Here is an 18284-nt window from a genome sequence, read left to right as displayed (position 1 = left end):
GAATGAGACTTGTCAAACGGTGAAACAGAAGGGAGGGAAGGGGGCAGACAGACCATATTTGTCACTTTTAGACGGAGAAGACGACTGGACCTTTCAAAACGAGATTCCGACTCTGGAAGACCCACCTTGACCCTCTTCACTATCCCTGCCGAATCGAGAAGCCGCGCGGGATCCCAATTGGGACAGCTTAGACCACGCAAGGTTTGCACTTCTTGTAGCAGAGAGAGAGGAGTAAAAGCAGCACTAGAGAGAGAATGTGGGCTGTGGGAGGGGGATGGGACCAAAACAACCAATGTAATGTAATGTCCACCCCCTCGTTGGGCCGCGGAATTGTTGAGTGTGGTTTTACCTGGTGTGAATTCTTCTCCGTACTACCGTGCGCTCACGTGACCGCAACTGCAACCACCACTCTGCATGTTGCAGCGGTTTTAGTGCCAGCCTCGGTCGTCAAAGTGACGTCATCCATGGTGGCACAAAGTTAGCTACAAGATGCGCAGCTCTCTCTCTCTTCAAGACGGATAAAGAAGCGTTACACGTGTAGAAAGGGACGTGAGATGTAGATCCCATACGAATGGTTAATGGGGTGGTGAATAGTCGGTATCTGAAACTCCGTTGGTATAAGTTCCACCAAAGGCACAATCACTTTTCTTGCACAAAAGACCCCCTCATCCTAGATTGCTACTTAATGCACTCAAACCGGTTAAGCCATCGACTACACTGTTATCGCATCTCGTTAACTCTATCGACTAAACTCTCGGCACAACAAAGGGGAAGACTATTCCACAATGTTTGGGATTCGCAGTTGAGTTGGTGGTGGTACAGAAAGACAGACAGACTCTGATTTTTTCTCCCTAGGCTCGTCACAATCGCCAGCACAGCATGAATCGTGAGTATCGGAGGAGACAAGCCCGACAGAAGCGCTGTCAGAGGGCTCACCGCGGCATGACAAGACACTTGGCAACGGCTGGTACCTTACGAAACACCAGCTATTATCATAGATCGGTCTGAAACGTTGTAGCCGTGTCTACAGAGTGGTGACCAGATATAGACGGCGTGAGAGACCCAGCTCTAGGTCAAACCTGATCAGCCCTGGCTCTATCCATCGTGTCTCCGATGTTGCTACTTCCAGACCCTGTGGATCGTGCTGAAAAATGCCACTTTGAGCAGTCTGCTGCGTTCAAATCGCGTCCGAAAGACCGAGCCCAAAGGATCTGCTCAGACCGACGACCTTTGCTACCGCTTACTAACCCAGATGGATAAAGACAGGGGTAAAGATAAAGGAAAAGGAAAAGACACAGCGTCGCCCTCACCGGCAGCTACGCCCGAGAAACCCGCCACTACAACCACAACTCCATCGACATCCACAGCACCCCAACGACCGCCGTTATTTTCAGCAAATTCGTCCTCGTCACTACGAGGATTCGTGCTCCAACAACCCCCGGAGGGTCGTAAGGGCCGTACCGCAGGCGTCAAGAGCCACGCGGCGTCCCGAAACGCATCTCGCGAACCTCCAAAATCCCGAGATGCGTCTCCGGCTCGTTTTGGACGTGGCAGAAGAACCAAGACGCAGACTTCACTGCTTTCAGTCGAAGATGACGCACCTATTCGAAGCAGATCTCCAGGTGCATTCAACCCACACGCTCGGCCCTTTGCATCTCTTCGAGCTAATACCCCTGGAGCCTCTTCTCCAGGTCTAGGATCTTCCACTCCCGCGGGAGGCTACTTCACAAACATCCCTGCCAGCAGTAGACCGCAGAGTCTTCTGGGCCAGGAAGGATCGCTGCATAAACGAAGCACATCAGCGATTGAGCTCGGCAAGCTGGCCAAGTCGCCCAAGTCGCCCAAGTCGCCAAGTTCCCCAGGCGTAACTCCTCCTCATTCAGCTGGATCATCCAAGGAGACCTCAAAGGCTGGTACACCGTCCTCTGGCGTGGCGTCGTCTGACAAGAAACCATCGCCCCCAAGACCGAAGTCCTATCATGTGGCGATCGGAGAAGCACTACAGCGAGGAGAACCGGTTCGAGGACGTCCTGGAAGACCCGGTATGATGCGTACTCAATCTGATGAGCATGTCGCTACGCGTTCTTCATCAGCCAACAAACAGCGACAACGAGTGCGATTCCCCAAAGACAACGATCCCACCACAAAACGAATTCTGTATCCTGCAGATGAAAACGACGATGGACATGATGATTCGGATGAGAAGGAAACATCCGTTGTTATTCCGACTCCTAGTGTGGTAATTGTAGGACCTGATGGAGAGGAGCCTGCCAGCGCCCCCATCTCCACTGGGTCTCCTGGTGCAGACACAGACGACTACTTTTCTACGCATCCCAACAAGAAGAAGTCGACGCTCAAATCTCCCGGAACTCCTACCACGTATTCTCCCAGTGTTCCGGCTGGACGGGCCCGATCTGCCACCGGAGTAACCACACACACCCCACCTAAGGGCAGTTCTCTGTCGTCCACTACGTTGATGAACACTCTGTTGAACTCGTCTGGATTAGGCCAGTATGATACAGAGTCGGAGGAGGACGACGACGAAGATGAAGAGGTGACATTCACTGCGCGACCACGTCAACCCGCGCAACCTTCCAACAGTGAGGAAGCTGGTCCCTCCGAACAACCACAATTCCGAATCGACAAGGTCAAGTCCATCAGTCTGATGCGAGCTCGACAGTCACGTGCCAGAGAAGCGCAGGAAGAAGAGACAGTGGCCAGTACCGACGACGACGGTGTGGGAAATAACGACATGTTCAAGATCGACGACGACGCTCGTTCAGTCTCCACGGACGAATCTTCTGATGACGAAAGTGATGCCGATCGAGCTGCACGAGCCGATGCGCCTCTAATCGAACGAGAACGAGCCTCTGCGGCCCATGTTGACGCTTTTGCCCAGAATTCTGAACGAGGTAGCAACATGGCTGTTGGAGCGGCTATCATGGGAGGTCTAGCAAGCTTTGGCAGTATGAGTGGAGGAGGCATGGCTCCTGGAGCTGTTGACCGGTCTTCCGAGTCGTCCCAGACATTGGACGATCAAAGAGACCAACGAGACTCTCACCTTGCGCTTAGACGAGAAAACGCGCTTGGTATGCACAGTCACAGTGCTCCAGGTTCTGAGGATCATACTCCTGGAGATGCTTCTGGAAACGCTTCAGCTGGTAATCATGACGATGGAGAAGACTCTTTGGCTGGTCACGATATCAACGACATTCCTCTGGTTGCTCTGGATCGTCGTTTGGAGGACATCAAGGAGAAGCGGGCTGAGGACAAGGAGAAGCGGGCTGAGGATAATGAGAAAGAGCGACAGCACCATCACCACAACCATCACCACCATCACAGCTCTGAAACAGGCCCCAACACTGGTGCTTCCTCTCCATTCTCTGAGGAAGAGAAGGACAGGGAGGCTGAGGAGGCTGAGATTCTGCGTGATCAGGCTCGAGATCTTGTTAACCAACACAAACATGCTGTCCACACTCCCGACGCCGAAGACGAGGATTACGATCCGTTTACAGCACCCGCAGTTGATTACTTTTCGTCGATTCATATCCACGATGATGATGAAGATGAAGATAACCACGGCAACTTCCTTACTTACGATGCGGCAGATGGTAGTGTGACTCCCACGCACGAGGATTATGTTGCTCCTCCCAAGAGGTTCAAGCAGGGTGTGCTTGGTGCCCTTCTAAAGCTCTATAATGAAGAAGAAGGCAACAAGAGTACTTCTACCTTGGCTACTACAGTTGGGGACGGCACTTCCACCGGCGACGTCTCCCCTATGCTATATGGGTCTGAACCCACTACTCCCGGAGGCACTCCCATTGACCACCCTACCAAGTCTAAAACCAAGACGACCCAGAAGCTAGGCTTGAAGAAGAAGAAGAAGGAGCTGCTCAAGATCATCGAGGACCAGCGAAAGGAGAAGGAGGAGAATAAGAAGAGACCTAAATGGTACGATAAGTCTCGATCCACCTCCCCCAGTCCCGGAGGAACACCTGCTCCTCACCACCATCATCACATTCCTGGTCTTCATCTTCACCACCATACCAAGGGTCACCAAAGATCTCACTCGGAGGGATACTTGGACGAAATGGAAACAGCAGCAGGGGGAGGAGGAGATGGAGGTGATAAGCCACCAGACAGGCCGAGAAGTCTTAGAAGTGAGGCTCTTCGACCTGTCAAGGATATCAAGAAGCTCAACAAGATGGCCAAGAACACGGGCAAGAACTTCAAGAAGCGAGAACGAGAACTCAAACGACGACGACGACAGGAGGTCAAGATCACAGTCCATATTGCCGAGCTGCTTCAGAGACAGCGGTTTATTTTGCGAATGTGCAGAGCTCTCATGTTGTATGGAGCTCCTACCCATCGTCTGGAAGAGTACATGAAGATGACTTCTCGTATCCTGGAGATTGATGGTCAGTTTCTGTACATTCCTGGGTGTATGATTGTGTCTTTCGGTGATGCCACGACCCATACTTCCGAGATGCAGCTGGTACGATGTGTTCAAGGTGTCAACCTATCCAAGTTGCAGGATACACACGAGATCTACAAGGAGGTGGTCCATGACATGATTGGCGTGGAAGAGGCGTCCAACCGACTGGATGAGATTCTGCGGTCCAAGAACCTGTACCCTCCCTGGCTATGTGTCATCTTCTTCGCCTGTGGTACTGGTGTGGTGTCTCCTTATGCCTTTCGTGGCCGCTGGGCTGATATCCCCATGTGTATCATTCTTGGATCTGTTGTTGGTTTCTTCCAGATCATTGTTGCTCCTCGGTCCGATCTTTATAACAACGTGTTTGAGGTTTCCATGAGTATTTTGATTTCCTTCTTGGCTCGAGCCATTGGTACCATTTCTTCTGGCGGCTCTCACCCCTTCTGCTTTGCTGCCATTGCCCAAGGCTCACTAGCCATTATTCTGCCGGGATACATTGTGCTGTGTGGCTCTCTGGAGTTGCAGAGTAAGAACATCGTCGCCGGATCTATCCGTATGTTCTACGCAGTCATCTACTCGATGTTCCTCGGGTTTGGAATCACGCTGGGAGCCGTGGTCTACGGATGGTGTGATCACAATGCCACCCGTCAAGACAAGTGTCCCCAGCAGCTGGACCCCCTCTGGCGAATTCTCTTTGTGCCTCTCTACTCCTTTTTCATTGCGCTGGTCAACCAAGCCCGTATCACGCAGCTGCCCTCAATGCTTCTTATTTCAGGCGCAGGATACACGGTCACGTACTTTGTGGGAGCCAACATTCCCGATCCAGATAACTCGTCGTATTTGACGTCTGCCATTGGTGCCTTTACCATTGGTATTCTTGGAAACCTGTACTCTCGTCTGGGCCACGGTCTTGCGTTTGCTGCCATGCTTCCCGGTATCTTTGTGCAGGTGCCCTCTGGTGTCGCCTCTCAAGGATCACTTGTGGCTGCCATTGCCAACTCCAACCGTCTGATTGGCAACAAGAACGTGACCACTACAATCAGAGAGACCATTGTCAACTCCGCCACATCCACTGTGGTTACTAGAGTGCAGACGTCTCTACTCACGGAAACAAGTACTGCTGCCATTGAACAGGCTACTCCTGGAGGAGCTGCTAATCTTGGATTTACCATGATTCAGGTCGCCATTGGTATCACTGTTGGTCTTTTTGCCGCCACTCTTTGTGTCTATCCTTTCGGTAAGAAGCGGTCGGGTCTGTTTACTTTCTAAACACCAATTAAAAACCCTATCCAACATTCAAACATTGTATATTCACTCCTTAATTATTGCATCTATAGATTATTTGTGTTGATCGTAGGTTGTCAGTTCAAGTAAATTTACGACGAAGAAGAATGCTGTTATACTTCATGAAGAGCATTGATAGACCATTTTACTGCTGTGCTCAGCTCTATATTATGATCAACTCTTTTAATATATTTCTGTCTTTCATGGAATCCCAATTCCCCACCCCCACTTCCAGGTGTCATTTCATTCAAGTAAATTTCAAGTATTGGAACGTGATCTAGTCACTTACAACAAGTGTACTGAGAGCCCAATATGACGTAGGTCGATATAGGAGAGAAAATGTCAGCAGAACACACCCACTATAGTCTACTTGTATCTTCAATATTCCAGGCGAATTATATAACCTGAATCATTGTGCTAAGATTCGCACTGAAGGATGGTAGAACACCGATACGAATACCGATACGAATGCTTAAACGAAATCTTATGATCTTGTCTCAAATGTCTCGTATCGTACTTGTACATTGTGTAGTACATATATTATTACTCGTATCTTGCCACCCGTTGATTCAACCGGCTTATAATATTATTAGGCATATTAGGCATGTATTTAAATAATCGGCCCACGCTTTTCGGTCCAGGCCTTTGACGTGTAGCACTACACTAAGTAATTAGCTGTGGTTATAGCGCGTTGAGTGGGTTGTCTCAGACGTGTCTTAGAGCCGTGTATAAAGCCGTTACTTGTACTTGTAGTTCACTCTGATGAGACTCAGCATGTGAGATTGAATGTAGAATACGGTATCGTATATACAGTATGTACATACAATGGTGGTTGCAGATGTCCACAGCAGCTTCTCTCAAGTGCTCGCTGTGTTTACTTTTCAAACCCCACAATGCCACACATATCTCCTTGTCCATCCCCATAGTCTCCTCAACCACAACCCCTATTATTAGCGACAAGACAAGGGACAAAGGCCAGAAGAGAAAGAGCGAGAGGAGAGAGGTATAACAGATGACCGACCAGCAGAAAGGCACACAGACACATGCATCCTTGCTAGCTAATACATCCATCTTGTATCGAACTCTCACTACTTCCATTTATCCACCAAGAGTCTTCTATGGCCGCCGTTATTCGCCTCGCTCGTGTGAGATGCCGGGATCTGAGACACTCTTGTCATTTCGTTTGTTGATGGGATTTAGAGCCAACCTTGTCGCCGTCCGCAGCAGTGTTTATGCCTACTCTGGTGCTTGCACCGTGCGTACCCCTGCAACCTTTTTGGGGGGCTTTATTATAGGCTGTCTTTTTAGACCCTTTGGGAAAAGAAATGACACCCCGGGCTAGTTGCGTGCGAACGTGACCTCTTTCACATCTCTCAACTACGATCATGGGTGCAGGCATCCATTTCTCCACCGCCATGACTTGCATCGACCACATTTCGCTCGTTCTGATGGTGGCCGTCATCATCGCCATGACTCTCCTGTTGATCCGGTTTGCGTCCCAGATCAACACGATATACAAGAAGGCATCGCGGGACGGAGGGCCTCCCAAACAGCATGTCAGCGCCGTCGACGTGGTTCGCACGCAGATGTTTTCTCCAACGGTTTCGAGACGGCTGTCCGAACCCAGATCCGATCACATGTGGGTGAAGGAGGAGTATTGAGACATGATGACAGACAATGACACCAACAAGCATTATACCACGACAACACCGACATCACGCAACTCTTGCGACCGCACAAACCACACAGATATGGCATCTACATCCATCTCAACCCCTGAATCATATGCTGGAGCTTCAGCCGTATTGAGCCTATCAGCCCAACCTCAAACGCATTGCAGATCATGCAACCGGTGCGGATTCGATCAAAGGGCCGACAGACATCCTTCGACCGGACCTGTAGCAGCACAACCATCGCCCCTTCGGTCACCAACCTCTCCATCCACTGTATTTGTATCTATAATGAATAACAAGCCTTTTGCGTATGCATCATCTCACACACACGGGCCTAGATCTGACTCAGATCTTATCGACATGCAGCGCGCCCACCTTGCACAGGCGAGAGAAAAAAAACAAGGAGAAAAAGCGGAAAAAGAAAGCAGTGGCTAGTAGAAGTGGAATATTAAGTGGAACAAGACGCGCCCATCCGTAAATGGACAATGTTTATGCTCATGTGGCAGGTTGTACTTCGTGTTTGTGCACGTGCTTGTACCAATGAGTAACTACCTGTACATGCGATCATGGGTTGTAGACAGTGTATCCAGACGCCCAATCACTTCGATCCTGTGCCTACACCTTTTTACATTTATGGTACTAAAATTACATTACCGTATTTCCTTTTGGTCATATTGACCGAAGTTCCATTGTGTGACGGAAGTGAGACCAACGCTGATGTATATCAGTCGCCCATCCACGAGAGTGAACCATAGCTGGTGCTTCTCTGCTCAGGAGGTAACCTCGATACTGAGTGATGCGGGATAGGCGTCAAGAGTGGGCCAAACACTGCACACAGGCAGTGGGTTGATTGTGAGTGTGTCTCTGAAAGTTACCGTACATGGTGTACATGCACTGTCGCTCATCACTCCTGCCTCGTCCCCTATTCCTCTTCCATATCAGCGTGGGCCATGACGTAGCTATTCAGTTTATGTCGCTGTTCTCTTTCCTCTCGTTGTCGCTGCTCAAGACTCTTGGCCATCTTGGAGTTTGCGGGCAGAGCTACTAGCCGTCCTTGCATCTTGCTGCCTCTCTTGGACAATAGGGTAAATCCCATCTTGTTGCCCATAATACTGGGTCCCGTGTTGCCATCCTTGAGAGAGAAGAGCTTGGCACCGTTGAGAGAAGCTCCAGATATATGCTGAGTGAGAACCTTGGCAGAGGGAACCGGCCGGTCAAATGAGCCTGTTCCTTGACCGCCAGCCTCCTTCATCATCTCGGAGAACTCCCGATCAAAGTCCTGCTCGGCTTGAATATCATCTGCGGTCTTTCGAGACACAAACTCAGGAGTGGGGACAGGAGATGCGACAGTAGAAGTATCCACCTTTGTCTCCTCAACAGCTAACTTGTGCTTTTGCTGCTCCTTTTGTTCCTCCTCAAATCGCTCTCCGAATTTACCCTTGAGAGCGCTTTCTAGACCTCGAGCTGCTCCGTCAAGAGTGCTGTAGAGCTGCTGCTCGAGCTGCAAGTCCACAAACAGCGTTCGGAAATCAATCTTAAGCTCCATGGGCAGCCGGGTCTTGGTGAAAATGTAGTACTGGAAGAAGGCGATAAAAAACTCGAGCTCGGAAGAGTTGACGTCAGATACGAGTTTCTGCTGGCACGTAACCAAGGCGTTGAGAACCAGACGAATTCGGAAAAACGAATCGGGGGGATCCTTGGGACAGTAGACTCCGGCTGTGGGTCGTCCTCGGCGATGATCATAACAAATGATCATGAACAGCATGTCGAGAATACATGTGTGATTGAGCAGACCCTGGTTGTAGAGCTCACTGACAAATTCGACCTGCGATAGTCGAATCTGGTTCAGAGAATACGAGTTAAGCTCCAGACACTGCCGGATGTTCTCTAACACAGTCTCAATCACCTTCTGGGCGAAAACGGGGTGAGAGGGGGCAATCCTGGACAACACAGCAGCAACGGCAGCCATATTTCCATGACTAACTCGCCAAGTCTCGGTGAAGATTCGGAATAGTGTGGGACACGTGATCTCTTCATCAGACCAGTCCAGCTTCAATGTCAATTGAGCCACCTGTTCGGCCACCTCCGTACTCAACTCAATATAATACAGTCTGTCGAGGAAGACCTGGATAGGGGTACTGGAAACAACATGGCGCTTGTTGGTAGTCTCACCGGCTCCTCCTCGGAACTTGACCAGAGATAGCAGCTCCTCTACCATGAGAATCTCGGAAATACTCAGGTACCCCTTGGTTCGACGCTGCATCATGGACTCCATCAGCTCCTCCATATCCTGGTGGGTGGACGCGTTTCGCCAGAGAAACTGGCCACAGCAGTGGAAAATCTTGCTGAGAGACTCCAGGTTCATGTAGTTTAGTCTGGAACCCATGAAGTTGAGAAGATGGAAAATGTAGTGTTTGGGAACAAGTCCAAACTTGGTGAGTTCGGAAAGAAACTGGAAAGAAGCAAGCCGTCGTTCCATAGAACGACGACTGTTACCTCGAGTATAGCTTCGTAGCCGTGCAAAGAGTCGTTCAATCACTGAGGCTCGAAGTTTGGGAAAGTAAGGTCCCAGAGTAGCCACCATTCGGGCGTAAAATGGCAGCATGAACGCCTTGTGAAGAGAAAACTCCCGGAAATGACGTAGCAGGCGGTTGAGAGAAGCCTTGTTGTTTAGATGACAGAACTCAATGGTCATAGCATCAATCTCCTCCTTGGAACGTGCCTGAGAAAGACGTTCCAGAAACTCGGTCATCTGAATACCCTTGGGAGACATGTCCTTGACAGGTTCCTCTTCCTCCTCCTCGGAAACATAATCTGAATCGTCCGACTCTCCTCCGTCAGTAGTGCTCTTCTTCTTGCCCTGAGGAGCTTTAGCAGCCTGGCGACTTTCACGTGCCTTTTGAGCGTTTGCTCGGATCTTTTCCCGCTCCTTCTCCACGGCCTGTTGCAGCAACTCCTTCTGTCGTGCTGCTTTGTTCTTCTCAACCATATCATTGAGCTCAGCGTCAGCAACATCCACTCCTCCCGAAAGCACCTGTTCAGAAACCTTGTCTGCGAGATCGGGGACTTCAGTGTAAAACAGCATATCGTCTTCTGAGTCCCAGAGGGGCTGGCCGTCAAAGGAAGCGTCCAGAGTGATTGTGTCCTCCTCCTTGTAGCAGTCGGTGAGAGACTGCATCTCAATACCCAGAGCTTCACTCAGCTGAGTACAGGTGGAAACCATGGTGGAGAGTTGTGTTTCAAGCTCGTTCAAGCTATCCTCTCGTCCGGTCGTCATACGACCCACTTGGATGTAGTGCTTCTCAAATTTGCGTCTCTGTCGGCCAAGCAGAATGGCCATCATCTTCACCCGCTTCTGCATATGCAAGCAGTAGCTTTTGACAAGCTTGGCCATCTTTGGCACGGCCTCCGTCACGCCCAGAGCCTCAGCCTGGCCCTCCTCATCAGCTCCTCCAACCAGAAACGGAAAGTGCTTTGCCAATGAAAGCACAAGATCGGCGTAGTCGAAATCTTTCAGATCGGTGCCCAGGATGTGGCGGAAAATGACCAATGGCGGTGGTCCGGCCTGAGAAATGGCCTGTGGCGTGCCTTCGATCCAACTGGGAATGTTCTTGTTGAAGTATTCCGGAGTGATGATTCCAACGAGCCATAGATCGACACATAGACGGCACAGAATCTTGCGGATGGGTGCCAGCTCTGTCCGCTTGGCCCGGTCCTCGGTCAGAGTGGACTCTAGACCTTGGAAAAAGACGGTCAGAAACTGTGGAGTAAACTGGTGGAAGAACCGCTGGTGCATGATAGAAGTGACCTGTACGGCCACCGAAAAGTCGCCCCGGGTCTTGAGCTTCAGCAGACCCTCGAGTAGAGCGTTGATAGCCTCGCCCAGGTACTTTTCAAGACTCAAAGTGTGCAACTCCTCCAGAATGGCAGGCTCTTGGTCGGCTTTGAGCTGCATACGCAAACGTCGAATGAACACCGTGTTGCCCTTGAGCGACGAGTCCGGCTTTTCGGCGATCTGGAACACGTCCATGTCGCCGTCCCATGCGCGCTTGTTGCCCTCTCGCAGCTGTATTCGTTTGTCCATGATGGTGGTCATGTAGTGAGGTAGCTCGGATCAGACTGCTGCACTGTATACTGAGGTCAAAGTTTTGGTGCACATGCCTAATGTGTACAAGAGGGCGGTACGCGAACGGGATAATCAGGTGGTGGTAGAGAGATGTAAGTGATGCAGAGGCATTCGGACTGTTTATACAAGTCACCATTTTAATCTTTGGCCAGATGTGATGATTTTTTGAGGGGGATGGAAGCGCCGTTCGTAACCAACTGTGATCTTAACTAATGTGTAGTGGTACTTGACAACTTTAAGTATAAGCAGGATGTTTGCAGCATTTCGCTTCCACAAAGCAAGCCTTCCAGATCAGTATAACTGTCAAACTGAATAGATCACTGCGCTTCAGAGGGTCGTATTGAATATCTCCCTGGTTTTCAATACTGCGAATAAGTCTTTCAGTGTTGTTGCAGTGGCAATTACTGTAACACGGGGTGCAGATTTGTTTTGTCTCTGACACTCATGCCATTACTCAGCAGTACACCTTTCAGATCTACAGATTATGAGTTCAGCGAGGTTTTTTTCCGGTAGAGTCTGAACACGTGACTTGTACAATCAACCTAAACCTCCCCCTACCGTCGCTCGCCACCCTGACTCACCTCTGACTTCACGCCTGTCCAGCAGCACCGGGGATCAGATCAGCGGTACCGGAGGTTATTCTGAGGTTGGGAGGTTTTACAGTATGGGGAAGACTAATAATTGCGAGCCGCACGGAAATGGACAATAGGGGATGTTCATTTTGATGAGGGGGAACTGATCTGGAATTTCTGAAGAGTGCACTTTGTAGAGGATAATGGTTTTGATTTATTAGAGCTTTTTCACTGTTAAAATATCTTGAGTAGAACTCTTTTGTAGTGGTCTAGAACTAGAAAAAACCAGTACATACAAGTACATACACACTGCTTATACATGTGAAGGGTATGACAAGAGGAGACTGGAAGTGATACACAATCACTGTATTGAGTGAAAACCAAGGCTATATGTTACACGGCCCATGTTGATAGTCGTCGGATAACGGCCAAAATTCCTCCCTCCATATACACTTCATATCCACGTAGTTATACAACCCCCACAACCATGAGTCACTACTTGTAGCTGGTTCCAGTATTTCCGAAAGCCAAATTAGTGGGTTGAAAAAACTTTGATGCAGTGTGCTGGAGAGACAACCAAATTTCACTCCCAAATCAACCTCCAACTCAACTTCACCTTCAACCAAAACATGAGTGCTGACGCTGGAGGAAAGACGCTGGTGTTGGAAAACACCGCGCGTCGAGATGCTCTGATCGACATTGAAAAGAAGTACCAGAAGATCTGGAAGGATGAAAAGGCCTTTGAGGTCAATGCTCCTGAGGACCACTCCGATCTCAACGGCGACGACCTACGTGAGCTGCACCCTAAGTTCTTTGGCTCCATGGCCTACCCCTACATGAACGGTGTGCTTCATGCCGGCCATTCCTTCACCCTTTCCAAGGTCGAGTTTGCTGCTGGTTTTGCTCGAATGCAGGGCAAGCGAGCCCTCTTCCCCCTGGGCTTCCACTGCACCGGTATGCCCATCAAGGCTTGTGCCGACAAGCTGGTGCGAGAGATTGAGATGTTTGGCCCCAACTTTGACCAGAACCTGCCCACCGGCGAGGAGGAGGAGGAGGAGGCCCCCAAGGCTGTGGCCGAGAAGGTGGATCCCACCAAGTTCAAGGCCAAGAAGTCCAAGGCTGTGGCCAAGGCCGGCACTTCCAAGTTCCAGCACGAGATTATGATGCAGCTCGGAATCCCCCGAGAGGAGGTAAAGAACTTTGCCGACGCCGATTATTGGCTCAAGCACTTCCCTCCTCTGTGCCAGGAGGACTGTGACAACTTCGGCGCCCGAATCGACTGGCGACGATCTTTTGTCACCACCGAAACCAACCCTTACTACGACGCCTTTGTGCGATGGCAGGTGCGAAAGCTCAAGGACCTCGGCAAGATCAAGTTTGGCGAGCGATACACCATCTACTCCGCCAAGGATGGCCAGCCCTGTATGGACCACGACCGAGCCTCCGGAGAGGGTGTCAACCCCCAGGAGTACACCGGCATCAAGATCAAGGTGCTGGAGTTCCCCGAGGCCGCCAAGGAGACCCTTGCCCAGGTTGGTTTTGATGTCAACGCCCCCACTTACCTGGTGGCAGCTACTCTGCGTCCCGAGACCATGTACGGCCAGACCTGTTGTTTCGTGTCCCCCAAGATCCGATACGGCATCTTCGACGCCGGAAATGGCGAGTTCTACATCACCACTGAGCGAGCTTTCAAGAACATGTCGTTCCAGAAGCTGACTCCCAAGCGTGGCGAGTACGCTCCCGTTTGCGAGATTGACGGTTCCGATCTGATCGGTGCTCGAATCAAGGCACCCCTTGCCGTTCACCCTGAGCTGCGAGTGCTGCCCATGGAGACCATTATCGCCACAAAGGGTACCGGTGTGGTCACTTGTGTGCCCTCCGACTCCCCCGATGATTACATCACCTACCAGGATCTGCGAAACAAGCCCGAGTACTACAAGATCCAGAAGGAGTGGACCGATGCTCAGCCCGTTGGTATCATCCAGACCCCCAACTACGGCAACCTGACCGCCGAGAAGCTGGTCCAGGACCTCAAGATCCGGTCTCCCAAGGACAAGGACCTGCTCACCAAGGCCAAGGAGATTGCCTACAAGGAGGGCTTCTACCAGGGAGTCATGTGCATCGGCAAGTACTCTGGTCAGAAGGTCGAGGAGGCCAAGCCCAAGACCAAGGAGGACATGGTTGCTGCTGGCGAGGCCTTCACCTACAACGAGCCTGAGGGACCCGTCACTTCTCGATCTGGAGACGACTGTATTGTTTCCCTTGAGGATCAGTGGTACATGGACTACGGAGAGGAGCAGTGGAAGGAGCGGGCTCTGGAGTGTCTCGAGCAGATGAACGTCTTCTCCGAGGAGACCCGAAACCAGTTCAAGGGCACCCTTGGCTGGCTCAAGAACTGGGCTCTCTCTCGAACCTACGGTCTTGGAACTAAGATCCCCTGGGACGACAAGTACCTGGTCGAGTCTCTGTCGGACTCCACCATTTACATGGCTTACTACACCATTGCCCATTTCCTGCACTCCGACATTGAGGGTCAGAAGCCCGGTCTTCTGAACGTCACCCCCGAGGACATGACCGACGACGTATTTGATTACGTCTTCCTGCGATCCGATACCAAGCCTGAGGGCCTGGACGCTGCCAAGCTCGATGCCATGCGACGGGAGTTTGACTACTTCTACCCTGTCGACATCCGAGTGTCTGGTAAGGATCTGATCCCCAACCATCTGACCTTCTTCATCTACTGCCACACCGCCATGTTCCCCAAGCGAGTGTGGCCCAAGGGTATTCGAGCCAACGGTCATCTGCTGCTCAACCACGAGAAGATGTCTAAGTCTACCGGAAACTTCATGACTCTCAAGCAGATTGTCGAGAAGTTTGGTGCTGATGCCTCTCGAATCGCTCTGGCCGACGCTGGTGACACCTTTGAGGATGCCAACTTTGACGAGGCCAACGCCAACGCCGCCATTCTGCGTCTGTACACTCTTAAGGAGTGGGCTGAGGAGATGGTCAAGGACACCTCTCTGCGAACCGACGGCAACAACTTCCTGGACCAGACTTTCGAGAACGAGATGAACATGCTCATCGAGGAGGCTGCTGCTCACTACGCTGAGTGCAACTACAAGTATGCCCTCAAGTCCGGTCTGTTCGACTTCATGTCTGCTCGAGACTACTACCGAGACTCTTCTTCCGCCACTGGCGGCATGCGAAAGGACCTCGTCCTGCGGTTCATCGAGTCCCAGGCTCTGATGCTGGCTCCTGTTGCTCCCCATTTCGCTGAGTACATCTACCGAGACGTACTTGGAAAGAAGGGCTCTGTGCAGTCCACTCTGTTCCCCAAGGCCTCCAAGCCTATTGATGCCGGTCTGACCGCCTCTCTCAACTACGTCCGGGACCTCTGTCGTGCGGTTCGAGAGGCCGAGGGAGCTGCTCTCAAGAAGAAGTCCAAGAAGGGCCCCTCTTTCGACGCCAAGAAGCCTGCCAAGCTCACCGTCTACGTGGCTTCTGCCTTCCCCGAGTGGCAGTCTGCTTACATTGACCTCCTTCAGGACGCTCTCAAGAACCTGACCATCGACACCCCTGCCTTCAAGCAGAACGTGGCCAAACTCGGAGACGTTAAGCGAGGCATGCAGTACGTGCAGCACATCAAGTCGCGAATCAACTCCGGTGAGGCCGCCGACGTCGTTTTCAACCGAAAGCTCGTGTTTGACGAGATCGAGACCGTCAAGCAGGTCACTGACCTCATCAAGCGATCCGCCCAGGCCACCACTTTGGAGCAGCTGCAGCTGGTTTCCATCAAGGAGGGCGAGACCGAGGGCACTGATCTGATCACCGGTGAGAAGGTCGAGGTTCCCAACGTCAAGGCTACCCAGGACGCCGTTCCTGGTTCTCCTGGTCTTACTCTTGCTAACATTGAGTAAGTCAGCTGAGTGAACCAGTCAGGGCGAATTGACCTATTCTTGTGTAGATAGTGTGAATAAAATGTATTGAGTTATTAGGGAAAGCTTCTAGAGTAAATGGATGTGTAGAGAACTTGCAGACAGGTGAATGTGATTGTATAATAGAAGAATGGTTGTATCTGAGTGAGCTTCTACGAGTAGGTGTGAGTTAGCTATACTGTATACAAGTAATAGCCCCGGTGGGCATCGTGTTCCCTATAAACTCTGCCTTGCTCCTTGTACTTGTGATACTTGTCTTGTATGTAGCTACCAACATGCAGACAGATCAGAGCACTTCGTGTCAAAAGGTCAGAATTACACCCTCCACTCCTCCTCTGGAACGCCGTGCTCCTGAAGCACCAGCTCCGTCGTTGCCTGGACTACGACCTCGCTCATACACCTTGCCATGAATTTGCCGTTCCAATAGCCTGGAAAGAAACGAGCAGCAGGTTTGTCACTGGGCCCAGTCACCTCCGTGATCACTCCTCTATCGAGATCCACCACCTGAATACCAATGTCCGTTATAGAAACAACAAACTGGCTCGTGTCTCTATCTCTAAAGCTCTGTTCAAAAAGCTTCGCAGACACTCCACAGATGGCTCTATTTGGCTGAAAGTGGATTTTTTCGGGAGTCCTGAGATCCACGAATGTGGGCACCAAAGAGTTAGGAACAGCCATCAGATGCCACCAGATGCAACCATTGTAGGCTGCGACGGGATATACATGTCTTCCTGCTCCATACTCAATCATTTTCCGACTCTCAAAGTCCGCAAACCTGTACCTGTACACTGCCTTCTTGTGGATCAAACCAGGAGACTCTCTCGCGAAATGCACGTTTCCAATCTGAAAAAGACGAGCTCCAGGCGCGTTGAAAATATATCCGTGTTCGTAATGCGGATCATCTCGTGGAATAGAAATCATCCTCCCGTCTAGCAACTCCACTGTAATGATCATAGTACCAAGATGCACAGGCGTATTGTGCCCTGTGAACGGAACTATATCTTCTGGGCGAACCGACGGGGGAAGCGTCACTTCAATGTCTCTATATTTGACAACAGTTCCATGCTCTCCAACTCCAATCACCTCGTATGGTTCATCCTTTGGACGCGAGCTAAGGTCCCATAAATCTCGAATGAACTCCTGAGACTCCCATGCTGCCAGAGCAAAGAAATGATCACAGGCAACTGTACACCCAGACTCGAACGGCATCATACCTGTAAAGTTACTGGGAAGTTTCTCATTGAGTCCCAGCTCGAATCCAACCACTTTATTTCGCTCTGCTGGCTCTCCAGAAACCTCCATGTCGTTCAGATTGCTTACGGTGGGCCATTTGAGTCGAGCCACAAACACCAACACGCAGTCGGCATAGCTTTTCATATCGGCGTCTCCTGGCTCAATAAATGGGTTCCGCTCGCGCATCTTAGACCGCCAGATGTGGTTAATTTGCCCAAACACCTTGTACCATGCGGAACTGACCTGACGCAATGAGACGCACGTTTCAAGGTCACAGTGAGAGTATACAAGAGATATGCATTCTGGAGAGAGTTCCAAACGTCGAGACAAAGACACCACTTTGTCTTCAATGATTACATCTGGCTTAGGCCTCAAGCTCTCTGTCACGTGTCTCCCAAACCGACTCAACTCTTCCATAAAGTACCACTCCCTGAGCTCTTCATCCTGTCCCTCCATCATCTCCTGAAGACACTTCTGTAGTGTCTCCGAATCCAAATCGTCACGTGAAGCTCTGTCAAAGAAAAAAGAAAGCGAATCTAGTGCACGATCCTGATAGCCCAAAAACTTGTCCTTCTCCGTCTGTTTCCTGACTTTGCGCGAGAACTGTCGGCTCATTTGGTCCACCCGTTTCAGCAGCGCCACATGCCGATTGAGACTCAGTTGGAATGAGTCACGTGACGGCCGCAATTCTTCCACGAGTTTGTTGTATTTGTGCTTCAGATCCCGAGTAGCTTCTATGCATTGTTCTTTTGTAGATGGAACAGCGAGAACAGGAGTGGTCAGAGCTTGCTCCAGCTGTTCGGCGTAGTGTTTTGAAAGTCGCTCACCCTTCTGTTTGAGATCCTGACCAATTTCTTCGGTAGAGGTCCACACCAAGTCCACGATCTCGACCAGACTCAGCTCTTTTGTATCACTTTTACGGGTATCCATGCTCATGATGAGTTTGTTGAGATAACTCAAGCTTCGATCATTAGCAGGAGAGTTTGACGATGAGGTGAGGATAACATGTTCGGTCTAACTTGACCA

At 50.7% G+C, this 18284-nt stretch overlaps 4 protein-coding genes across 4 annotated transcripts; 2 read left to right on the top strand and 2 right to left on the bottom strand.

Annotated features, from left to right (window-relative positions):
* Positions 1-1252: 1252 nt before the first annotated feature.
* YALI1_E29433g (uncharacterized protein) lies at positions 1253-5704 on the top strand (the record flags this gene model as incomplete). Its single annotated transcript, XM_504362.3, has 1 exon — positions 1253-5704. One exon carries the CDS (start codon positions 1253-1255, stop codon positions 5702-5704), a length of 4452 nt encoding a protein of 1483 aa, XP_504362.3.
* Positions 5705-8314: 2610 nt separating this feature from the next.
* YALI1_E29330g (uncharacterized protein) lies at positions 8315-11488 on the bottom strand (the record flags this gene model as incomplete). The annotated part of the gene is made up of 1 exon (XM_504361.1): positions 8315-11488. One exon carries the CDS (start codon positions 11486-11488, stop codon positions 8315-8317), a length of 3174 nt encoding a protein of 1057 aa, XP_504361.1.
* Positions 11489-12644: 1156 nt separating this feature from the next.
* Positions 12645-16007, top strand: YALI1_E29319g (uncharacterized protein; the record flags this gene model as incomplete). Its single annotated transcript, XM_504360.2, has 1 exon — positions 12645-16007. One exon carries the CDS (start codon positions 12645-12647, stop codon positions 16005-16007), a length of 3363 nt encoding a protein of 1120 aa, XP_504360.2.
* A 333-nt stretch (positions 16008-16340) lies between these two features.
* On the bottom strand, positions 16341-18194 carry YALI1_E29263g (uncharacterized protein; the record flags this gene model as incomplete). Its single annotated transcript, XM_504359.3, has 1 exon — positions 16341-18194. One exon carries the CDS (start codon positions 18192-18194, stop codon positions 16341-16343), a length of 1854 nt encoding a protein of 617 aa, XP_504359.3.
* Positions 18195-18284: the final 90 nt, after the last annotated feature.

Source organism: Yarrowia lipolytica, chromosome 1E (assembly GCF_001761485.1).
Source record: "Yarrowia lipolytica chromosome 1E, complete sequence".
Classification (NCBI taxonomy): Eukaryota; Fungi; Ascomycota; class Dipodascomycetes; order Dipodascales; genus Yarrowia; species Yarrowia lipolytica.
This window is presented reverse-complemented; position numbering and strand designations above follow the sequence as displayed.